Raw genomic sequence first — 26370 nt, forward strand, 5'->3', positions numbered from 1 at the left:
GGGCTGTGAAGTGGTATATAAGTCTAAGTGCTATTGCTAAAACGGCTGAGACAGAACAACATAAAGTACCTATACTTGGGATCTTTTATTTCATTGTTATGTTACAGTAATGTGAAACCAGGCTGGCTTTCCTTAAAAGGGCAAGCAAGGAGATACACATATCATTGCATTTTAGAATTAACCTTTTTCTTTAGTTATCAATGCATATAAGCTACATCTTTTCGAACAACATGTTAAATGAGAGCAATTCTACTGCCAAACCAGAAATTCTGGCACATATTTTTATTAAATAACATTAGAATTGCAGTTAGGAAAGTTAAACTGTACATAGTGTGCATAAAAAGAATTTTTCTTGGTTTGTAAATTATTTGATAGAACACTTGATGGGAAATGTGGCTTCAGTACCTTTTGTTAATTAAAGCTACCTCCTGAAATATAGAAGCTGCCAGTAGCAGAATGTTTAAATTGTGGTTTATATTTTTTTCCATTGTAGATAAACTTCAGTTGTATATTGTTACTGTAATAAAAGCCAGAAGCTTTGTGTACCAAAATTACTTAACTTGTACAAAATATGAGCTATTATCATTCTTGTATACTATAATTTTGTAAGCCTAAATTGTTCTTAGTAAAATCATAGAAAAATGAAAACAAGAAAGTATCCTAATATGTTCTGTTATTATGCTTACTACATCTCTTAGATTTATATATATATGTATGTATATATATATATGTATGTGTGTGTGTGTGTGTATGTATGTATGTGTATGTATATGTATATATGTTTTCGTAGGTTTTCACGGGTATATGTATGCAGGTTTTGGTATGTTTGGGTCTTTTCTTCCATGTAAGATTGAAAGTATTTAGGCAACGTTTCGATGAGATCTCACTCATCATCTTCAGGCTGGAGTTTTTTTGGCTTTGTTCTTATGTGAGCAAAACTTTAAGAACAAAGCCAAAAAAACTCCAGCCTGAAGATGATGAGTGAGATCTCATTGAAACATTGCCTAAATACTTTCAATCTTACACAGGAAAAGACCCGAACATACCAAAACATACCTAATGCTGCAGGCCAGTGCCATGTAACTTTACATATAGTATTACATGCAATATTGTAGTCATGAACATTCACTAAGTCACTGTCATCAGATCAACACTTTTATTCTTCTTGCACATTCTTAGATTTATTGCCCTGTTGTGTTCGCTCAAACAGAACTCCTAGCACATTTGTTTTCCTGCTATTAACACAATTGGATACAAATCAATAAATGTAATTTTACTTCCATGATAAGACTAAATCCAAAATAAGTCCCATCAGGAATATTGACTTATAGATGTTATTTCATGGGACAAGGCCAAAAAGTCTAAGCTGTCTTACACTTGATTTATGGCTCATTTCTTTGTACTGTTCCTGTATTTGTTGGATTTCAGGGTGAAGCAGAAATTTGTGAGGCATGATTGCTTCCTTTGCACAGAGTCTGGATGTTACAATTTAACATATAACAAGGTGAATATAACAAGGTTTTAAGAGCTAGCTTTCAGCCATGGCATGCTGAGATTTCTACTGATATGCTCCCTCGAAATGTTTAGTGGATTTTGCCTCCTTGAAATGTTTAGTGAAACCCTGAATCAAGGTAGAAATTCAGTTCTCGAGGTATTAAGAATCTCTCAAGACTCAAAATACCTCAGTATCTCCAAGTCCCAACATAACAAAATATTTCAGTCCCAAAAGAAAAATACTGAAAAAGCATTTTTACTGCTTTTTAAAATGATTTCAATTCTAAATCCATTTCTTCAAAAGGATGAAACCAGTTTAAAAGAAGCTCCTAACCCTAATGTGGCAATTTTAGTATTTGGGTTGTGCCCTGAGGTTCATGAACTACCAGATCCACCTTACTGGGTGTGTCCACATCTGGGGCATGATATGTCAACACTGTCAGTTGGTATTGCTATCTTTCTGCCTTCCCAACCAATACAGCAGTTGGCAAAAAAGTCTAGGATAGTGTGAACAGCAGCACTCTGGAGTCAAAGGACAGAGCAGGCATCCAGTTGAATCAAAATGTGGTTCATCTAGGGCAGAAATTGAGAGCTTGGCTATCTTGATAGTGAGGAACCTATGGAATAAGAACTGGTCAGAACCTACTGAAACCCACCTCTGGCTACCATATATGTATTGCAAAAAGATTCAAACAATCACTAGAAGGAAGCAAAAAATGCCATCCCCTGTCATCTGGATTTTTGAAACCTGTCTGGGAGCTTTTAATTTTCTAAGGTTGCAGAGAAGAGTGATGGTTGGGGGTACAATAGTGGCTGCCACTTAAATTAGAATAGTGGAGGTCTTCTAATCCAACCCCTGCTCAAACAGGAGATCCTATACCATTTCTGACAAGTGACCAAGCAGTCTTCTTAAAAACCTCCAATGATGAAGTACCCACAACTTCTGAAGGCAGCTGCTCCACTGGGTAATTGTCCTCACTGTTAGGAAGTTTTCCTTTAACGCCAGGTTGCTTTTCTCCTTGATTAATTTCCATTCACCGTTTCTTATCCTGCCCTCTGATCCTTTGGAAAATAAAGCCTCTCAAATACTGGAACACTGCTATCGTAGCCCCCCTAGTCCTTCTTTTCTCTAGAGTAGACTAGCCAAACCCAAATCCTGCAACGGTGCTTCATTTGTTTTAGTCTCCAGGCTTTATGCACCAAGACAAAATCCTTGTGTGTCCAATCACACTTGGCCAATAAAAAATGCTATGCTATGCTATTCTATTCTAATCACTTTAGTTGCTCCTCTTTGCACTTTTTCCCCAAAGTTTCAACATCTTTTTTTTTTTAATGTAACTTGCCTCATGTTAGCAGGAAAATTAAAGCAGCGGGGGGGGGGATCTTAATTCAGAACCTGAAGGGGTTCGGGAACGGATTTGTTTGCCTGAAAAGCTTCCTAATTCACATTACAGCAGACGTTGGGGGGTGGATGGGGGGGGTGGGAGAAATTGAGAGAGAAACATTCAAGCAGCGCTCGAACTCCACTATGGTTTCCTCATTCCAAACCTCAGCCTCACGGGGAACTTAAGCCCTTTGGCTAAGCTTTGACATGTCGCGCAAAAACACTCCCGCCAGCTTGATGCCCAGTAGTGAAATGAAGATTCGCCTGCAATAGTGACGGAGGCGATGCATTGTTGAAGTAACTCAGCCAGAGATAACTGGACGGCGAGAGAAAGAGCTGGGAGGATTATAACAGACCCACACATGCATTTGTGGGCTCTGAGCATTTATTAAACCGCTGTAAGTCACCAAGGGAAGGAAAAGGTTAAAAATGAAGGCTAGCTCTCGGGAGAAGTAGAAGAGGAGGAGGAGGAGGAGTCTAATCCCACGCACCGCTAAAGCGGAGCGGGGACCGAGACGCTCTAAGGCGGGCTTCCTGAGAGAGAAAGATGGCAGGGAGGCGTCTCTGTTGCTATGGTATCCATAGCGCATAGTGATTGGTGGAGTCGGCTGTGCCGCAGGGACGAGTGGGAGCCGAGTGGGCGCTGCGGGTTTAGAAGCGGCGGCCTCAGGTAGCGTGGCGGTCCCTGGACCGTTGAGGGGGAAAAAGGGGAGGCGCGAAGGCTTGGGGGTGTTGATGGGTGAAAGGAGAGAAATGGAAGCGAGAGGGGCTGAGGCGGTAGCCCCGGGTGCTAGGGTGGAGAGAGTCGAGCGTCATTCGAGGCGGAGAGGCGGGAAAAAAGGGGGGTCCGGGAAGACCTGGTGCTCCATTCGCTCCTTTCTTCGCAGGTACTAGTCACCATCATGCCTACTTCCGAGCCCCCCAAAAGCAGGCGGGAGGCAGTCTATTCCTCCCCTGCTAGTTCTGACGACGAGGGGGCCGGCAAGTCTTCCACCTTCTCCCTGATCTCTGACAGTTATCATCCAGAGTTATCAGATTTCCACCATGGGGGAGAGGGAGAAACAACAACAATAACTAGCAGGGGATCGAGCATCCCTCAGAAGATGAAACACCACCATAGGTAATGTGTCGCTCGCAGTGCAACTTTCTACATTTTTAACATTTAATAAATATATATGTAAGCTAAGGGGGCCCCAGATAGTTCGGAAGTCGCATTGGAAAGCTATATTTAATATTGGTTGGAAAGCATTTCGTTTATCCAAACACCTCTACCCTGAGGTGCCACAAACTGAAACAAGGAATTATTATATCACTACTGGACAGAATCTAGATAATCTGCAAAATGGCAAAAAATTCCCCCTTTGTTCTATTGTGCAGTGTTCCTGTTTGTTAGTGCCCCAATAAGAATAGAATAGAATAGAATAGAATAGAATAGAATAGAATAGAATAACAGAGTTGGAAGGGACCTTGGAGATCTTCTAGTCCAACCCCCTGCTTAGGCAGGAAACCCTACACCACTTCAGATAAATGGTTATCCAACATCATCTTAAAAATTTTCAGTGTTGGAGCATTCATAAAAGTGAATAAAGTGTCATCAAAGTTACCCCAAAGCACTGGAAGTGGCATCTACTATACAGGAAAGTGCATCTTTGGCATTTTTAAATACTTTAGCTTGGTTAATGGCATATTTGCCCCAAAGGGTAATCTTCGCTATTTACACACTATTTTCTAAACTAACTGATAAGAGAAAATAGCTTCTGCTTTATGTACTGCATAGAGCCATATTAGACTAAAGCAGCTTATACATCTTGTAGATATATAAAACTTAGAAATTCAATTTCTTTCCTAGAAATTTATTTCTATTTTGTGTTTTATCAGAGATTTATTGGATATTCCTTTCCCATAGAGGAAGGTGTATGTGTGTCAAGTTAAAAAGTTAAAATGGTCATATCAATAAATTAACTGAAAACAAACTTAGTGATTACGGAATATTTTAAGAAATAAGCTAAATATTCAAATACTTTACATCCAAGAAGAGGCACAAACATCAGCTTTTTGTAAATTGGTCTGGAGGGTTGAATATCCTCCAAATTAGATAGAGACACATAAATTGAACAAAATCAGAGTACATTGCATGAATGGCTTATATAACATCAAAAATAATTTTATAAAGTTAATTTTGCCTATTTTAGTTACTTTTCAAATATCCATGTTTGGGACGCTTAGTAAATCAAATGACCCTGGATTAAATAAACACTATTATAAAGACATTGCCTTGGTTAAACATGAAGTGTTAAAGTATAGTGACCAGGCGTCCCGCTTTTGGCAGGACAGTCCCGCTTTTTAATAATTTGTCCTGCGTCCCGCGGCAATTCCAAAAAGTCCCGATTTTTTTTTGTTTCACTCCCATTCTGAAAATGGGAGGCGGCAACGCAAGAGGAGGAGGCGGAGAAGGGGGAGTGGCGGAGAAGAGAGCGCGAGAGGGAGGAGAGACGCCGCTTAACTTCACCCGAGAGGAAGAGAAGACCCAAGAGGAGAGCCGAGCCTGCCTGGAAGAGTGGAGAAGCAGCAGCCGCTCCTCCTCCTTCAGGCAGGTGGCAAGACTCAGCGCGCATGTGCAGCCCCCCCTCCCCCCCATCAATGGTGTCCCGCTTTGCCATCACTGAAATCTGGTCACTTTATGTTAAAGGCAAGGAAATCAAAGCTGTTAAAGTAATCGGAGGTAAACTGTAAAAATGGTAGTCCTGACTGGACCAATGTATCTCTGAAAGAGACCAGGTTTGGAAGGCTGAAGAAATGAAGCCTACAAATATTAGTATTTGGCAAGACTTATCTTTACCATGACAGGAAGGAGCTTGATACATATTCCTACCGGTAGTTCTTGTAGCAAGTGTATGTGTATTAAAAAATAATTGAAAAAGGAATGTCCTTGGATTACAATATATTTTAAGTATCATTTTGTATTTATGTTTAATGTGTTTGAGGAATTAAAGTTATTTATTAACATTCATTAAAGATCATTTCCCAACCAAAAAAATCTGGACAGAAACTTCACTCACCTTTCCCCTGCACCTTTAAATTGATAACCATTATTATACATTATTGTAATATTTTAGGGAAACAAATATTGGTATCCTATCACAAGGCCTCATCTTTTGAGTTAATTCCAAACCCATAGTATAATTAACTTAATCCATACTTAGTTGTACCTCTAAAAATCAAAAACATGCATTTGAATACTGTGGTTGTTTCAAAAAATCCAGGGTACTATGGTAACAATTGCATACTGATATGCTAGCAAACAATGTGATATGGTAGGATTGTATCCTACTGTATCATAAAGACCTTAGTGAGTCAGATGAAATATCCTGGTTATCATTTTTATGATAATGTACTTTTTTAACTAAAATTGAATTTAGAGACAATCATTTTCACATATATTGAAAATACATATTTAGATCAAATCATGAATTTAATAATATCACTTTTTCCCTCTACCCAATGTAATTATGAAAAAATTGCAATTCTGAAATACATGGGTTTGGGGCTTTTGATAGTCTTTGGCATATATCTGAGTACAATATTCTATGTATGCGTTGATTACACTCTGAATGAGTGTTTACATTATACAAATGCAATACAGAAAAGCCATAACTTCTGTGACCAGTATACATTGAAAAAGAAATTTATTGAAAGAAAACACTTTCATTTTAATTGAATTTAGTAATTATTGCTACATATTTCTGTATACAGGAGGAGAGAGACATTGTGTTATATGAATGGAACTCTGTATAACATTGGATGAAATCTACTAAGTTTATACTGACTTTCATTATAATACCATTTTTCTCTCCTATGACCAAGTTCTGTTTTTCTACAGAAGCAGATTTGTAGAATTGCATGGAGAGAGTTAAAGGGAGAGAAGCCTATACGGTAGCAAACAGAAATTTTGGGGTAAAGTCCCATAATTATAGTAATATTCTAAAGAACAGTTCATAATATTATTTGTTTCTCATTTTATTTGAAAACAAAGATTTGTTTTAAAATGGTATTCATGAAACACTATTGCATCTGATTTCTTATTTGTCAATTCACAGTCTGGAACAAATTGATATAAATAAACATTCACCTGCTCACAGTAATCTTTCACCATGGGAAGAATGGTTCCTTTGCAAAGAGAGAGAACTACGTGCTCGTTTACAAGCAAAAGCTTTGGAGGTGAATACATAGTTTATTATCTTTATAGTTAACAATAGACTATGAGACATCAAAATGCATACTTTCCTGATTATTTTTTAAAATACAGATTGGTTTTTATATTTTGATCATATTTGCCCTGCTTTTTATTTGCTGATTATGTCCTGATTCATTACTAGTTGTGCATATTTTTACTCTGTTGTATTTATGTTATGCTTGATAGAAGCTATTACTTGCATTTTACTTAATCAACTCCCTCCTAAACATTTAAATTTAACATGTGATGCTTTTTAAAAAAATTATCTACTTATGTATTGAAGCTTTAACACATAAAAAATGTGTGCTGTTCATGGGTAAGTGAAGTTATATGATAAGAGACGGTTGGCTGTAAAAGTTTATTATGGTGACATATGTTGTGATAAACTGTAGTATGTTACATCACTGTTAGAGGTAGACTATTGAGCTTTTGTCCCTTTCAAAATTAAATTTATTTCTAAAGTTTTATAATAGTTCCCTTTTTGCTCATTAACTTATATAATTTTCTAGTGATATTCAGAATAGTCTCATTTCATTTTTTGAGATGATGCAGTCTTAATATTGTTTGCACTACTTGCATGTTATGAAAAATTTTGTCATCCCAAAGCTATCTATGCTGATGGCCATTTTTTACTATAATTCAATAGACTATAATTCAATTTTTGAATGACTGGTGAAAGAGTTTAATGTCATAACTATTACTTTATCTACTTAAAGTAGATAAATGACTGAATGACTACAGACCAGTTGCTTTAACATCTGTAGTCATGAAAACCTTTGAAAGGCTAGTGCTTTCCTACCTGAAAACCATCACGGATCCGCTGTTAGACCCCTTGCAATTTGCATACCGAGCAAATAGATCAACAGATAATGCTGTTAATATGGCTCTGCACTACATCCTACAACATCTTGAGTCTCCAAAGACCTATGCAAGGGTCCTTTTTGTAGACTTTAGTTCAGCATTCAATACCATCATTCCAGACATTCTCCTAACTAAGCTAAACCAGCTACAGGTACCGGAACAGGCTTGTAAGTGGATCACAAGCTTCCTAACAAACAGGAAGCAGCAGGTGAAGCTAAGCAAGATCACATCAAATACCTGTACAATTAGCACAGGGGCCCCCCAAGGCTGTGTGCTCTCCCCACTTCTCTTCTCTCTGTATACCAATGACTGCATCTCCAATGATCCATCAGTTAAGCTACTGAAGTTCACAGATGACACAACAGTGATTGGTCTCATTCGAGACAATGACGAATCCGCATATAGACGAGAGGTCAAACGACTAGCCTTGTGGTGCAACCAAAACAATCTGGAACTGAACACACTCAAAACCGTAGAAATGGTGGTAGACTTTAGAAAAAACCTTCCATACTTCCACCTCTCACAATACTTGACAACACAGTATCAACAGTAGAAACCTTCAAATTTCTGGGTTCTATCATATCGCAAGATCTCAAATGGACAGCTAACATCCAAAACATCATTAAAAAGGACAACAAAGAATGTTCTTTCTGCGCCAACTCAGTAAGCTCAAACTGCCCAAGGAGCTGCTGATCCAATTCTACAGAGGAATTATTGAGTCTGTCATTTGCACCTCTATAACTGTCTGGTTCGGTTCTGCAACCCAACAAGAAAAACACAGACTTCAGAGGATAATTAGAACTGCAGAAAAAATAATTGCTACCAACTTGCCTTCCATTGAGGACCTGTATACTGCACGAATCAAGAAGAGGTCCGTGAAAATATTTGCAGATCCCTCGCATCCTGGACATAAACTGTTTCAACTCCTACCCTCAAAACGACGCTATAGAGCACTGCACACCAGAACAACTAGACACAAGAACAGTTTTTTCCCGAAGGCCATCACTCTGCTAAACAAATAATTCCCTCAACACTGTCAGACTATTTACTGAATCTGCACTACTATTAATCGTTTCATAGTTCCCATCGCCAATCTGTTTCCACTTATGACTGTATGACTATAACTTGTTGCTGGCAATCCTTATGATTTATATTGATATATTGATCATCAATTGTGTTGTAAATGTTGTACCTTGATGAACGTATCTTTTCTTTTATGTACTGAGAGCATCTGCACCAAGACAAATTCCTTGTGTGTCCAATCACACTTGGCCAATAAAAAAAAATAATTCTATTCTATTAATGTAAACCTCCTGCAGTTTGCCAGGTATGAATCCTAGTAACTGAAGAAACAAATGGGACTTTTGACAAAGAAGAAAACTTGTTGCTTTAAACTTTTGATTTATTGTAAAATATTCTGAGCAATCTTTAGGAAGTCACTTTGGCCTAGACTCAAGAAATAATTTTCTCTTAAGTCCAAACCGTCGTTAAGTAAAGAAATGAGGGTACCAAGTGGTTCGTGTGTGTTCTTCAATTTTATTAAACATGCTATATTAATTAAGCAACAGTTGCTGAGATGAAACATTGCAGTAAGCCACAAAGCATGTTTTAATAGTAAAATCATCCAAATTTTCATGTGGGTGTCATTATTATAAAAAATATGGAAACCTCTCCCAGCACCTGTTTAAAATAACCAGTTTCTTCACTGAGAAATAACTAGCATCCCTTGCCTGCAAGCCCTGCCCTCTGTATATCACAAAGGAGTTTTTGTAAGTTTTGTAGGTTCCCTAATGAACAATGCCTCTGTCCTAGTGCTGGTGGTGGTGCTGATCAAGTGGAATATGTTATCCATTATATCCTCCACTGCTTTGTTTACAATGGGATCAGGCCCAAATTATTAATGACAGATGAACTCAAAGCCTCCAGCCTTGCAAAATTAAATTGTTTCCAACAGCAAATAAGTTGTTGGCATGTACACTTAGAAATACTTAAGATCTTAGTTGTAGCTTTGACTTTATTGTAACCTTTTCACTTCTAACCTCTGTTACTCTGTTTTATAGTTTCATTATGGTTAGTTTATTGTATTTTATGGCATCTTCATATGTTGTGAACTATGGTTACAAAAATAAACATATTTACATTACATAAATAATGTTTACAAATCTTAAGAGCTGGATTTACACAATATGCTAAACAAAAAACCAATTACATTATGGCTTATTTATTATTTATTTATTTATTTAATCAAATTTGTATACCGCCCTATCTCCCAAGAGACTCAGGGCGGTTCACAGGCAAATAAAAACATATAAATACAAATTAAGATCACAATTAAAAAACTTATTCTAAAGCCAAATTAATTAAAAATGATATAAATACTAAAACCAATTAAAATCAACCTAAATTTAAAATCTAGTCCAGTCCTGCGCAAATGAATAAATGTGTTTTAAGCTCACGACGGAAGGTTCGGAGGTCCGGAAGTTGACGAAGTCCTGGGGGGAGTTCGTTCCAGCGGGTGGGAGCCCCCACAGAGAAGGCCCTTCCCCTGGGTGTCGCCAGACGACACTGCCTAGCTGACGGCACCCTGAGGAGTCCCTCTCTGTGAGAGCGCACGGGTCGGTGAGAGGTATTCGGTAGCAGTAGACGGTCCCGTAAGTAACCCGGCCCTATGCCATGGAGCGCTTTAAAGATGGTTACCAAAACCTTGAAGCGCACCCGGAAGGCCACAGGTAGCCAGTGCAGTCTGCGCAGGATAGGTGTCACACGGGAGCCACGGGGGGCTCCCTCTATCACCCGCGCAGCCGCATTCTGAACTAACTGCAGTCTCCGGATGCCCTTCAAGGGGAGCCCCATGTAGAGAGCATTGCAGTAATCCAGGCGAGACGTCACGAGGGCGTGAGTGACCGTGCATAGGGCATCCCGGTCTAGAAAGGGGCGCAACTGGCGCACCAGGCGAACCTGGTAAAAAGCTCTCCTGGAGACGGCCGTCAAATGATCTTCAAAAGACAGCCGTTCATCCAGGAGGACGCCCAAGTTGCGCACCCTCTCCATCGGGGCCAATGACTCGCCTCCAACAGTCAGCCGTGGACTCAGCTGACTGTACCGGGATGCCGGCATCCACAGCCACTCTGTCTTGGAGGGATTGAGCTTGAGCCTGTTTCTCCCCATCCAGACCCGTACGGCTTCCAGACACCGGGACAGCACTTCGATAGCTTCGTTGGGGTGGCCCGGTGTGGAAAAGTACAGCTGGGTGTCATCCGCGTACAGCTGGTACCTCACACCGAAGCCACTGATGATCTCACCCAGTGGCTTCATATAGATGTTGAACAGAAGGGGCGAGAGAATTGACCCCTGCGGCACCCCACAAGAACATTAGAACATTATGTAGCCCAATCAGTGTTAGTGAGAGCTTCATTAGATCATAATGTTTGATTGTAGTCAATAATTATACAGAGATGTTGATATCACTAAATAGATTATTCTTTTTCATTAGTTGATATATGTTGGATATTATGCATGGATGCCTCATTCATGTATCCTGAGCAGAAACATGAGAAAAGCAGAAAGATTAGGTTAGTAGAACAGACCTGCACAGTCTTGGTTTCCTCCACACAGGGAACTTGAGCGAGAGAATTCTAGGCTTTTACATTTGATGAAACATCAGTACAATATCCACAGTGTTCACAAATGTAATTGCAAAAATGGTCAGACATTTGAGTCCCTTGTGGGATCCTTACCTATGTTTACCGTGATAGTCTGTTCATTAGCTTTTTTTGAGTGAAGAGCAATCTGGAGTTTGATTTAAGTTCATTGCCTGCACTAACTGGGGTTTTTAATTCTCAGAGGAAAATTCATCTTTCTCAACAAGGGGCATTGATGCCAATATGAATCATACATTCATATATATGAATATATATCATATTCAAATATGAATCATTGCCCCAAGTCAGTAAGAAGTAAAATTAATATGTTTGGCACTTTCAATAAATGCACGAGCACGTTGTATTTTGCAGCTTAAGTCAGTGGGATGGTTGAGAAAGAAAGTCAGGGCAATTCCACAGTTTGCCCTGCCTTTGTCAAGAAAATAGGGTTAATCCTTTTCTGCTGAATACATTTTGGGGTGACTTGGAGAATGGCACCTTACAGTTAGTGTTCTGAAGAGAAGAAGCATTTGGACATATGCCTCAAAACATGAATTTCAGCCTGTGATTCTTATCTAGAAATGACTTGCTTCAATGTTTATTGTTTTCATCAAGGCAAACTTAAATTACAGGTTTTGGAAGGACAAGACATCCAAAATACTTAACACATATAGCCCCTTATACAACTGCATACTCGTTCATTAGAGAAAACTTCATGATAAGTTAAACACACACATCATAATGAAACATCTTAAAAGATTTCTGGAAGTTATTCCTTTCATTACTTTAAAATAAAACAAATTTGACACGTACTTTGCAGTGAGAACTCTATTTGGATTCAAAGTTGCTGTGGTGTATGCAAAGTAATCAAGAAGTAAAGAGTAATTTCCATCTCTTTCAATAGGAAATGAATCAGCAAATAGAGGAAACAAAGGAAAAACAAGAACGAGAAAGAAAAAAATTAATTGCTGAAGAGAAACACAAAGAGTGGGTCCAGAAAAAAAATGAAGAGGTGAAAAGGGTGAAGAACTGCTTTTCTCTTTCAGCTATAAATTATATTAGTGACATGACATTTAGTATCTGTTTTAATGTGAACCAAAATAATATTTTAGTTCCTAAACTTTTAAAATCCACTGTAGATTTTTAGTTAGATTTTATTTTGGTGATTCAGCAGGAATTAAGGTACTTCCTTCCCCATAGGATGAAAACATGACCTTTCTTATTCTGTTAATAACAGTGATTAAGATCAATTAATTAATAACAGGCAAACATATGTATATTCTCAGAATTAGGTTCCATATAGTATACTGAAGACTTCTTTTTCTGGGTAGCAGTTTGCTCAGTTTCAGTGCCACTAATGAAGTAAATTCCTCATAGTTAAATAGAAATTCCTGTGAATTTTTTGTAAATTATTCTCGTAAAAATACCTGCTTTCTGCTGATTTAATATTAAAGATTGTTTAAATTCTGTTTTCTATTGATTTGAGTTTCAGGCAAGAAAATAGATAGACTTAAACACAAATTATATAATTCAAAACCAAATAATAATAATTTGGCTTATACTTATATTATTTATGATGATTTTTATATACATTGCAAGTAGTTCAGAATACTCTTTGCTATATAGCAAGCAGTGTTTCCTCATTCTTGGCAATTTTCAGACAAGTGGAATTTCAGATTATAGAATTTCCCAGCCAACTTGGCTATTGCTAAGAATTTTGGGATATGTAGAAATTGCAAATTTGGGAAATATGCACTATTTGATACCAGATAGAATTAAAAACAGGCCAACTTTTCTCTAGTTGTCTGAAACATATTTTTATTCAAACTATATAATGGAATTAATCTATTTTGATAACCCATGATGCGAAATTATCAACATTTAGAAAGTATAGGAGTAACAGGTTTTTATTATTTGTGATCCCTATTTTAGTGCTTAAATGGCAATTTTAATGTTTAAATCAATTTTGTTGATTTAGAAGCACAAATTCTATTACACATAGTATACTTTGCTAATCAAATCAACAGGTTTTGCTTTAAATGTAAAAATTTAGATTATTCAGAATATTTGAAACTTATTTTTATGTTTGCTAAAACTTTTCAACAAAAAGATTAAAAACTAAAAAAATGTATAATGTAACAGAAAAAAGAAAATAAAATCGCAACAAAAGAAAAAAGTTGAAAAAAAAATACGGCTTCCATTTGGTGAGAGTGGTGCCTCTTTTAGATCATAGTTGCATCTTGCTTTGGCATTAAGTTATGTTCAATGTACAAAAACAAAAATAAATGGTCATCTACTATCAATCTTATTCCTATTTAATGTGTATTAGAAATCATTGAGGGATAAACACATTCTCAACATTTTGTACATCCTAAAAAATAACATTAAATTATTCAAAATGTTTTGGATTTTTCAGAAAAAAATATTACACTGATTTTTCTCCAAATTTTATATTTTATAATTAAATTTTAAGTCTGTTGGCTTATAGTAAAATATTAAGGATATAAACTTTTAAAATGTATTATTTTTTTTAAATGGAATTCATAACAAAACAATTCTGGTTCAGATTTAGAAAGGTGAGTTCTTTAGAATATTACATAATTGATAGAGAATAATTGATCCTTCAGTCTTGCAGCATCAGCTGCTTTGCAACGATACAAATGTTATATTAATTACAGTAGTCCTGTATATATAAACTACAGTAGTTTATAAACCATGCTTATACAAAAAGAATATTATATCTATAAAAATTAGTAAGCCTTGTAGAATAAAATTAATATATGAAGTACATTGTCAAAACAAGAGGGTTAGCATGCAGACACTTTTAATGAAATAACATACTTAGAGCATCATATTGTCAATAATTAGCTAAAGACACCAGTTGCTGTCTAACATCTTACATAATTTCCCATAGGCATGAAATATTTTGTTGAATTATATTTTAAATATGTAAAAATGAAACACATAAGATACCAAAATGCTGTTTCATCTATGTTAATTAATCATTATTCCTGTTTCTTATTCAATACCTTAGTATTAGTTTTAACATCTAATTATTTTAACACTTTATAAATATTATAATTTTATGTCATTAAGAATACATATTATTTTCAACTATCATGTTCAATCACATTCTATGCTATTTAGTACTACCAACCTATATTAGGTTTCAGCAAAAGACTAATATTGCAACTTCTCAAATAATACATAAAAAATAAAAAATTATCTGTTAACTCTGCATTCCACATTCTACCCAGGTTCTCCAACAAAAACACTTTCCCTTCTGTTCTCAAATTTTACCGCTATAATAACTTAGCACGATTATAGAATCAAACTTTACTTTCTATTTCATCTGATGATAATTCATCTTAACCTTTGAGTACTGGCCATAGAAATTGTCCACACAGTTTAGGAGCCCCAAAGACATACACTGAGATTAAGACCTATATATATTATACCCAGAAAGATTCCAAAATAATCAATTACAGATATGTAAAATGCCAGCCCTTTTCCAGGTGGGCAGCTTGGCAGTTTATTGTCCAAAGCTGATGCAGTTTAAAGCACTCCAGACATGACTTTCCAGACAAAACAGACCTGTTTCAGGGCTCAATCACTCTTGGGACATCTCCATTCATTCCTGGCTCACAGGATTATCTTCCAGAAGCTGCCAAATCATCCAAGAATGGCATGGTCCAAAGGAGATTTAGCAGCTAGGCTAAAATTCTAACTATTTTAGGGAAATTAATAAAATAAGTTCTATTCACTGTTATGTTGTAATATTTTGTTTGCCACTTGTGTCTTGCTATATTTTTTTCCTGTGGAGGCACTGTAGACAAATGGAAAAACTAGTTTTGTTGACTGAAGTTTCAGGCTGCTTTTGCTAAATACAAAGCACAAAGTATACTAGTTTTGGCATGTTCAGATGTGCAGAGTTGATGTTTTGATACGTGGTGCTGCTGCTTGGTGATTTGCTTTAGAGATAGTTAACCTCCAATGGTACATAGGTTGTTTTCGGCTGATGCCAGCAGACCAGGTTCATAAACTAAAAAGTATATATACATTTTAATAAGGAACAAGTCTTGCAGCAGTCTCTGGCTGATACTATTGTTATTATCTTCTGGGCTCTATTGGTATCAATCCAGCAGCAGTTGCTTTGCTTAGCATAATAATGTGTTGCAAATACCATGTCTTAATTACTTCAAGTGGAAATTTATGTTTTCCTTTTTTTAAAAAGAATCATCAGTTAGGGCAATTACTGTATGCTGCAGTTTGATAAAGACACAGGATTTATTTTGAGTTATTTGCCATTATTTGTTATGGTAGAGTCATTAAAATGGCTTGAGTGCTTGTTCCCTTTGTAATACTTGAGGCATTTTCAATTTTGGTCTGCCAAAATGAATAAAATTTAAAATGTTCTGGCTATCCAAGTGAACTACTTGATTCCAACTCAAAAGAAAATTTGTCTTCCATTCTTTGCATTTGCCTAATTATAACCAACTGTATGAAGTTCTGTGGAGTATGGCAATGGCAATATCTTGGTATAGAGTTGTTCTGCAACTTTGAGATCTGGACATCCTACAGTCAATGAGGGAGTATTAATGAGCTGAAACAGTTCTATAAAGAGGAATGGAGCAGAACACTTTGAACTCAATATGCAGAATTAATTAACCCATAAAATAAACATTTGATTTAAGTTGCTGCTAATGCAGGTGCCCCCTTACTAAATCTAAATCTTCATATCTTTTCCCAAAAGGACAGTGAGTGTTGGCTCAATGGGTTCAATAAAACACACTACGCTGTTTTTAATCTCTTTATCTGCTTAAGAACTTAGATACACATTATACTGTACATCATAATATTGCATATAAATTGCTTTTACGGTTAATTCTAGAAATATTTGGCTTATGCCAGGGGTGAAAGGCTCCCAGTTCGGACCGGATCGCCTGATCCGGTAGCAATGGCGGCAAGTGGTTCAGAAAACCGGTAGCAAAAATCCCTTCGCCCAAAAAAATGTTTTTAAAGCAAAAAAAAAAAAAGCCTCTGATGATTGCACGGCTCAGCTGGGATCGTCAGAACCCTTTAAAAGCTTTTTTTCAGCTGGTGATCCCAGATGAGTTGCCTGATCACCAGAACCTTTTAAAAGCATTTTTTACAACCTCTTCGGCTGAAGAGGTTGTAGAAAAAATGCTTTTAAAAGTAAAAAAAAAGTTGGCCACGCCCCCCCATTACCCCCACCACCACCAATCCACACCCACAGAATCTGTAGTAACAAATTTTACATTTCACCCCTGCATTTCGCTCAATATTACCTAGTGGTTAATGATTAGACTAGAAATCGTGATATTGTAAGTTATAGCCCTGCCTTAGGTATGAAATATTAGCTGGGTGACTTTGGGCCAGTCTCAGCTCAGTCTCACAGGATTGTAGTTGTGAGGAAAATAGGAGAAGGAAGATATATTAGGTATGTTCACTGCCTTGAGTTAGTTATAAAAATAATATTTATTTATTTATTTATTTATTTTATTAAATTTCTATACCGCCCTTCTCCCAAAGGACTCAGGGCGGTGTACAGCCAGAATAAAAACACAGAATATATACAATTAAAAGAATTTAAAATGAAATATTACTATACGGCCGATAATTAAAACAATTAAAAATTTAAAATATTATTAAAACCCCAATTTAAAATCAACTATTTATGCCAGTCCTGCTTGAATGAATAAATATGTTTTAAGCTCACGACGGAAGGTCCGAAGATCAGGCAGTTGACGTAAGCCAGGGGGGAGTTCGTTCCAGAGTGTTGGTGCTCCCACAGAGAAGGCCCTACTCCTGGGGGCCGCCAGCTGTGATATACAAATCTATTTATTTATTTATTTATTTGGGAAATTTTTATGGACACCTACTCACTCACAGTGACTCTAGTGGTTCACAAGCAGTGAAAACAGATTATAGAAAATAAAAAACAATAATGCCACCTCCCCAGCAACAACAATAAATGGAAAAAATTAAGAATAGTTCTTAATGTCAGCCATTCTGAAGGTTTGAACAGTGGCATGAATTTGGTTAGGGACTACCCATTATTTTCTGTTTCAGACTAATTTTGGTCTTACCTTGGCTAATTTGGGCATGACATAAACCAATCACAATTGTCTTGTACACGAAACACAATTGTAATATTAATATTTATGGGCAGACTCTTACTTCACAAATGTATTTATTAAGAAAAACATGAAAAAAAATCATAGCATAAAGTGACAAAACATATAAATCCACTGAGTCTGAAGATGGTCTTTAAAATGGAGATGGTCAAATGCATTTTTTTGAAATTCTTCGTTGATGACCCACTGAGTAATCTCATCCAGGTATTACCTAGTCAGCCTACAAATATGAAAATAGTCTTTTTTTTACATGCTCAATTAAAAGAAGCTTAAGTTGTACATTACCAGTGTACCTGATACAGTTTTAGTAGCAACACATACATAACCAAAGTTTCTTGATTAAACTGGTAAATAACTGTAATAAAGCCAGTAAGTAGCAGAGTAGATAAAAATTGATTTTTTTAAAAAAATTAAAAATTGGATTTTTTAAAAAATTTAAATCGGATTTTTTTATTTTTATCAAATTTATTTTAATAAAATGCTTTTGGAGTAAAACTTTTATCTAAAGATAGTTTTCTATTTAAGATATATTGAAAATTTAGTTTATTCAGCATGAAATGGAGCTTAGTTATATAGCATGAAATATTCTGTAATATTTACATTTTTGGTAAACTCATTCAATGAATCCAAGTTCTGCAAGCTGAGATAACATGCACTGAATTGATGCATTCACGCAATTTCACAGTAAATTATAAAACAAAGTTCAGAAATAATCCCTCATCCTATTGTTTTACAAATCTATGTACACTACAAACTTTATGATTGTTTGAAGGGAAAGGCATCTGTACCACCAGGCTCTAAGTTTGAGGAAGGACAAGCAATAACAATGAAAGTGAAACGTTTAAGCAGCTTATAAATATAATATTAAAGAGCACCTGTCATTTCAGATCCATCATGGCAGCGCCTATTAGCAGGCATCCACTCACCTGCTGCCTACCACGTCCCTCACTTTGTTGTGTCACTGCTGCATCACCAGCCATCCCATTAAAGTGAATGGGACTTTTACAGTGGTGAGTTACTATTGGTTCGCCCTGGATCTGGCGAACCAGTAGTGGCAGCAGCAGGAGGCTCCACCCACCCGCCCGGACGTCTCTGCACATGCGCAGAAGCATTGCGTGCATGAGCGCATGCCCTCGAGCAAACTGGTAGCAAATGAAATTGAAACCCACTACTGGACTGTTGGTGAGTCAACAGCGGGTCAGAGGAGTTGCTGTGGGACAGAGATGACAGTTGCTCTTTAAAAATTATGATTTAAATTGAGTGGATTTAAATCAAGCCTTTTTACTAGTGATTTAAATCATGATTTAAATTGACTTGATTTAAATCAAATCCACCCTGGTAAGTAGCAAAATCAAAAAGTGCTATATTAAGTTCCATATTCTTCCAGAAGACAGTGGAAACGAAACATTCCTTCTTTCATTGGATCATGTCCAAGATTGGCTTTGACAGGTACAATTGGCAAAAGGAGAGTATAGTATCCTTATAAATAGCCATAGTATATAAGCCAGGTAGTAAATCTGCATTGGGACTCATACCTTTCAGGTGCAGGTATTATTGAATAATCAGGATATCAATAACTTACATTTTCTGAGTAATAATATTTCTACCTATATTTTCTAAAATAATTCTGTCTGCAGGAAAGAAAAGAAAGACAACGTAAGCTCAAAAAAGAAATGAGAGAAAAGGAAATAAAAGAGTTTGAGGAAAAAGAGTCAAAGGAAAAAGCGAAAGAAATGTATAAGGAATGGCTGAAGAAAAAGAACTCTGAAGATCTTCAAAAAAAGAAAGATGACAAAGTAAGTTTAACTTAGCTTTTTATTTGGAGAAAACCTATAACTGAATTTTCTTTTTTGGTGTAAGTTACTAACTTTAAAAAAAGAATGTGTTTCTTCCTGTTTCTTCTGGTTAAAGACAATTGGATCTTGTTTGTTAGGTTTAAGACTGAACAAAAAATCCACAGTTGTGAGGTATGGGGAAAGATGTTTTTTTTTTCCAGTGATGAAGTTACACTTGTAGAATATTTTTCCACAATAATTCATTTTGCATATTTGACAGTTTCTTTCAGCACAGGGGTTTCTTTTTATAAACATGTTAATCTAGGCTTTCTAATCTGCCTTCTGTTTGAGACATATCTATTTGGTGCTATATTCATTTATTGTTGAATTTTAAATTATTGTATATATTGTCCTGAAATATCTGTTACTGTGAACAAAATGATTAACCAGTTAAGTAAAAGAGTAGCTGAAATAATTTTATATACATGTACACACACTCATTATGCTCTTCCCTCTTAGAGAAATTGGTGAAAAGGAAGACCAAAAAGTTTATAGGTTGGTGGAATTGGTGAATTTCTCAGAAAGGGACAAGTAGTTTAAAGAACATAAGGCAGTATATGGCCATGGAAGAAACAAGGATGGTTTGCAAAGTTTTATGTACTCGTCAATTCCATTCCAGAAAATCACACTACCTTTTAGATCTAGTGTGTCTTTCCATATTCTGTTATTTTTACAAATAAAGTATCATATTTTTAAAACTTCCATTCATTAATTATGCTTTTTAACCTTCCATTCTTACATTGCCAATTGCAGTATTTCATGTGCCATAATCATAAATACGTGCAGCCATGAACATTGTCTACTGAGGCTTTCACAAAACTTCGTTTATTTATAAAATATATATGGTTATCTGACTTGAACAGTGCAGATCTGGTAGCTTAGAAAACATTTCCAAGATAAAAACAAAAGTCAATTTATTTTTAATAAGGAAAAAATAGATTATGTTGTTAGGTTGAGTTTCTCCCATGGCACACATAGTGCATTCCTTGCTTCTAAATAAGGACAAAATACCAGTAGGCTTTGGCAGATTTGATTAGCACGTTATAGGCCAGCTAAACCCAATCTTATCCTAAGGTTGCTGACATTTTATGTAAGCCAGCATCTCTAATCTAAAGATTACTTTACAAGTCAGTGTACTGCTACCCTAGATGCTGTATATTGTATCTACTCAGAATAATGATTAAATTGTAAATATGTTGCTGGTTTTAGATCTGGTTCGGAAAATTGAAACTCATTATAAGTTACAAGCACCTTTAAAACTTTTTCTTTCGGTGTGAGAATTAAGCATGTTCTTAAATAATCCAATTCAGGTCAGTGTGACTTAAAAATGTAATCTATAACTCGATTGTTTCTAGAGCAGCCAATTATCATGATGAAATATATTTTTTACAGGTTGCAAGGCATTTTATATTTAGATATTGTTACATGCTTGTTACTTTTGCAGGAAAAGGAAAAGCTACGGGAAGCTGAATTACAAGAGAAAAAAGAAAAATCAGAAAGGATGTTCAAAGAATGGCTGCAGAATTCTAAAAACAAGCCCCGCCCAGCTTCTGCTGGCTATGCCTATGTCAATGGGAAACTTGCAAGTTTGTATCAGTAGTCAGACAACTACTGCAATACAATATCTCCTCAACTTGTATAGAAATGTTGATTTTCAGAAGTTTTCTTTAAAATATTAATGAACCAGGTGGTAAATATTTTGGATGTGAAGGGTCATTAAGTGCCAAGGCAGGCCTTCAGAGCATACTTAGCAGCATACCTATGACCTCATAGAGCTCTGCACATGCCTTCAAATATAAGCAACTTCATTATATATAGAAAATAGATTAAAATGTGTCACATTGTATTGCTGTTACCAGTGACAACAGCCATTTTTTAAAATCCTCCTGGCCTAAGAAGAGAGAAAGACACCGAGGTTTCTTTTTCTTTCCAGTGAAGATAAACATAAGATAGTATCGCACAGCCTAACAATTAAATGATTACTGGATTGTCTGAGAGCAACCCAGGCTAGGAGTGGAGGTACACTACAGAATTCCAGAGAAGGGACAGATGCAGCTTAAGAAGATATGATTAGGGGTATGATGGTCTTTTGTTTGCTAAACAATATAAAAATACCATAAGCGCTTGCTGTCATTAAAGCAAATTCTGATTAATATTTGAAAGAACCTATGTAAATTGTAGACCAGAGCTGAAAAGAGTATCAATGGTTTTAGGTAGATAAGGCTAAAAAGTGCAACTTTATGCCAGATGAATCAGTCAAGAAAAGCTCTCTAAATCTTCATGTTATCATGACTAAATCAGGTTATCAAATACTTTATAATTAATCCACTGCTTTCTTCAGTTTGAAGGTAAAATTTAGCCTGCATACGAGTTCTTAACTATTGCTTTCTGAACTTTTCAGCATACCCAGATGGAAATGCCTATCCAGCTCCAGCCTTTTACAACCCCATACCTTGGAAACCAATCCCTGCGCCTCCTCCTAAGGAAGAGAAGTATGTTTCAGTGAAGAAAAATAAGAGGCCTCTATCCAGTCACACCCATAGATCTTCATCAGTGCTTTTTCAAAAATCCAGGAGTAATATTTATCTTGGATCATTACACAGACTTCATAAATAGCATAGGGGTTTTGTACATAATATTAGTGAAGTTTAAAGTGTTATATTAGGTGTGACATGTAAACATCTATGATTTCTTGGCTTTTGATACTGTTTCATTTTTTATTGTTAAAATAAAGCACCTAGTAGAAAAATAAATGATAATATTTTCATTTTATATAGGATCTCTTGTGAGCCATATCTTTGTGTTAAATACTTAAAGTATTATAGTTACATATGCAACTTCTATTGCTTTTGTGCTTTTTTTGAGCTAGCTAATATTACGAGATCACCACAATACAGTGGAAAAATAAATCAAAGTTGTGACTGCAAGCTAAAATTAAGGTTTTGGATTTTAATCCATTTGGGCCTATAAAGTCAATTAACTGAATTGGGTTTTATCTAACTATGCTTGTTAAATTGACTTGCAGTGTGGAGTTGAACATTTTAATACCCTATTTATTGATTTGTGAAATGCATCCCTTTAATATGAAAATTGATATATGCTATATTTGTAGTATATTTTCTCTTCATCTTAGTTTTTCTGATAATGCTATTCGTTTGTGGTAGCTAAATGTATAAATAATATTTATTTTAAATCTTAAACTAGCAGAAAAAATAGGATTTTTATACAGTATATAGTGCACCAGCCAGTAAATACAGTTTGTAATTTCTAAAGAAATTGTTGCATTTTATGTTTTAAAAACAATTGTTTAAGGAATAAAACAAATTGTTACAAGACTAATGATTTTCATTAATGGTTTATAGAATATAATACACATTAAAGCATAAAGTTGTTGATTATACACAAGCAGTAACCATATTTTCATATAAGTTTAACAAAATAATGCACAACTAAAGTGTATTCTGTTACAATACACTTACCTGTACTAAAGAGAAGAAACTGTGGTTTGGTCATAATTCAAAAACAAGGGCTGTTTACAGAGGTGGGTTCTACTAACCTTTACTACCAGTTTGCATTGTGCCTGTGTGCTTCTGCGCATGTGCAAGCCACTTTTGATGACATTCGGGTCAGTGGGTGGAGCCTCCCGCCGGTTTTACTACCAGTTCTATAGAACCGGTCCAAACCGGGGGCAACCCACCATTGGCTATTTATCCAGATAGGCTTTACAACCTTTCTATAGAAAATAAGTCACTGCAACATTGTCTGAAAAATAAAATGAAAACTGTTTGATAGAACATTTTTAAACACTTTTAAAACCCATAAACATGGAAGTAAATACAAACATTAAGCAGCAAGAAATACAATTTGGTGATGCTGACATTAGAAAATTGATTAGAATGAAATCCATTTGCCATTAGCTGGAAATCCTATTTTGGACATTCTGAATATTATATTATGTTCAAGAAACCTTGGAGAGCCAGGCCATTTTTATAATGTTTGAAGAATAATTTTAGCAATCTTTTTTCTTTTTTTTCTTAATAAACTATAAGAGCTTTATTTTTTAATATTTTCAGTAACCAGGCAAAGAGGCTTAATTTTTGAAACTACTATGCTATAATCCTTTTCCTACACATTTTCTGTCCTTATAGAAGAAATTGCATCAGTCATTTATAAAAAAGGCTCATACAAATTGAATCATAGATGAATTCAGTTTGAATCTCATTAGCATATCCAGTTCTTTTTAATAGCATGAGACGTCAACGCTATTGACAGAATTTAATCTATTCACAAAAGATGGTGCTCTGTAGTTCCAAACACTATGGGTAATTTTAAACTGCCTTGCAGAACATGTACAGCTGTGTATAAATTGGCCTTTTGTAAATAGAGTAGTAATTCCAGTGACATTGGGCAGTTGGGTCAAACTTGATTTCCCATAATGCCTCTAATATCAAAGAACTTCAGGCTATTGTGGAGATTGCTCAACTATCAGATGCTGCAGTATCTCAGTGCTGCAGGACTCAATATAGGCAATGGAAAATGTCCCTTAAGCAATTGCTCAAGAGTACCTCATATTGGCAGCAGCCCTAAATATATGCATTACCTCTACATCTTTTATTGTTTTTCCTTGATGTATACTGGATGATTTCAAACATGTCAAGATTTATAAGCTTTAAAAAAAAAAAATAGCTGTACATGAAATGCCTATTTTCAGGGCCTGGCTTAGAAAAAAACTAAGCTGAAATTGCCATGTATGTTTTTATCCTCTAATTATTAGATTCTTCGTATTGGAATGCTGTAGCTCATTCTTCATCTTAAATCCCATGAAGTCTGAGAATGATTATGCTGACAATATAGCATACCATACTCAGCTCAATAGTGCTCTGACGTTCTACTATAGAAGCATGCTATGGAAAAAAAAGTGGGCATAAAGAGCTTGTACATCAGGCTTCCAAACACTGGGCAGAAATATAAGCACTTCCAGCAAATCTTCAAGGGCCAGCTCAGTGTATTGATATGAGGCTTGCTTAGATAGGGGTTATTGGTAATTATTTTAAAATAACGTTAAGTAATACTTTTATATACGCTAAGTGCAGATTGTTATACTTATCTTATCTTACTCACTGAATCTGGTCTTTGTAATTGCAGAGTTTCAATCTCAACCCAAGCCCGTCTGTTTGGGAATGATGAAGACAAGAACCATGAACCTAAGGCTGTTAGTCATTAATTCCTCTGCTTTCCTTCCCTAGCATGCATGAAATGCATGAAATAAACAGAAGGCATAGTACAGCATTACTGTGAGAGGTAGTATTGATGGGAAAGTAGATGGAGGGTGCAGGGTTAGAGACAACATTGCTTAAATGTTTTCAAAGGAATACAATTTCAGAAGGAAATGCTTTGTTCATCCAAGTTATTTCTTCCCCATGTCTGAAGCTATGAAACAGTCTCTTCTTTATTTAATATTATTGAGACTTAAGAGGAAGCAAAATACAATGAACTCTGTGATCTAACCAATCAGTATATGTGCGAAATATGCATGTATCTGCATTGGGTACTAATTGTGGCCAAAGCGATGGATTTTCTGTTTGCATAACATGGTTAGCAGTTTTCTCTAAAGCTTCCATTCAAATCACTGAAGGGCTTAGGAGAATGTTGTGAAATGTCATAGTTAATAAGAATGAAATTGTTTTAAAAAAAACCCTATGTATAGGATTAAAAGTTATCTGTTAATTTGTTATTGAATTTTTTTAATTAAAGATTTTTAATTCTGTTGCCAGAGACTTTAGTTAAGAAAATGCATCATAAAATTGTAGCCTAAATTTAATTCTATGAACGACTTTTCACACTTTTAGTGATAATTTATTTTAGACTAAAACATATTTAAAACGAGGTATCAAGAAGAATATAATCTTAGATAAGAGATCAATGATTAAAACAGCAGCTGAGTTAGTCAGTTATATTAAACGTTATTAAGAGCTAAAGAAAAATATTATATTTGGCTTGTAAAAACCAATGGAATTTGATTAAATAGTGTTATGAAGAATGAATGCCGCAACTGAAGTATTTCTGAGAGTCTGAAAAATTTTAACTTTCCTATACTGTTTCTGTTGAGCATATAAATGCACGTAATCCTTCCACTGTAGTGCTGTTCCATTTTCATTATGGAAAATGCTGAACGAGGGAATAGTCTCAATAATTCCCCATGAATGTCACCCAAATTAAATCAGATGCTGCAGATGCAAAAGTCAAATTAGGTTGGCTTACATGCGAGTTAAAAAATCCTTATAATGCAGGATTGTTGTTTAAATAAAAACTAATAGTGAATAAGTGTCTTTGCTACAAATATTTACATTCAACACATGGGTGCCTGCAGCAGCTGGTGGTTTTAAAATGCTTTTGGCAACACGGTTATTATACACTGAATATTCATGAATGTTCAAACAGGGCTTATAACATCAGGTAATTTCTTCTGGGTGGAGGTAAAACCAGATTTATAGTATAATTTTTATGGCTATAGCTGCTTTATTTTATTTGGCACAAATGTGGACTAGGTTGGGTTAAGAACAGCGAATAGCCCAAAGTCACATAGTCTGCATAGTATAAGACAGATCTCCCCAGATTTATTCCAATACATTTTACCCGCACAGTAAAAAAGAAAAATACCTTGTAAAAGAAATGTAGAAGAAAATAAGGTATTTTGATATGGTGCAGGGAATTTCATTTGGTAAAATGAATTATGTAGGAACTGAATTTTAGACAGAAAAGA

At 35.6% G+C, this 26370-nt stretch overlaps 1 protein-coding gene across 6 annotated transcripts; it reads left to right on the forward strand.

The window, feature by feature from the left end:
* The first annotated feature begins 3268 nt into the window (after positions 1-3268).
* On the forward strand, positions 3269-25613 carry CCDC34 (coiled-coil domain containing 34). 6 transcript variants are annotated; one of them, XM_058161123.1, is made up of 8 exons: positions 3269-3548; positions 3766-3998; positions 6976-7096; positions 12519-12635; positions 19410-19568; positions 21052-21193; positions 22009-22099; positions 24753-25613. In XM_058161123.1, the coding sequence occupies exons 2-8, from the start codon at positions 3781-3783 to the stop codon at positions 24829-24831; spliced, it is 927 nt and encodes a 308-aa protein (XP_058017106.1). In that variant the 5' UTR covers positions 3269-3548; positions 3766-3780; the 3' UTR covers positions 24832-25613. The 6 variants fall into 6 exon arrangements, with proteins under 6 accessions (XP_058017106.1, XP_058017125.1, XP_058017079.1 ...); XM_058161096.1 differs by lacking the exon at positions 24753-25613 and having other exon boundaries at positions 3362-3548; positions 22009-23169; XM_058161115.1 differs by lacking the exon at positions 24753-25613 and having other exon boundaries at positions 3362-3548; positions 12519-12626; positions 22009-23169.
* Positions 25614-26370: the final 757 nt, after the last annotated feature.

The sequence above is a fragment of the Ahaetulla prasina genome, chromosome 1 (genome assembly GCF_028640845.1).
Source record: "Ahaetulla prasina isolate Xishuangbanna chromosome 1, ASM2864084v1, whole genome shotgun sequence".
NCBI classification, from domain to species: domain Eukaryota; kingdom Metazoa; phylum Chordata; class Lepidosauria; order Squamata; family Colubridae; genus Ahaetulla; species Ahaetulla prasina.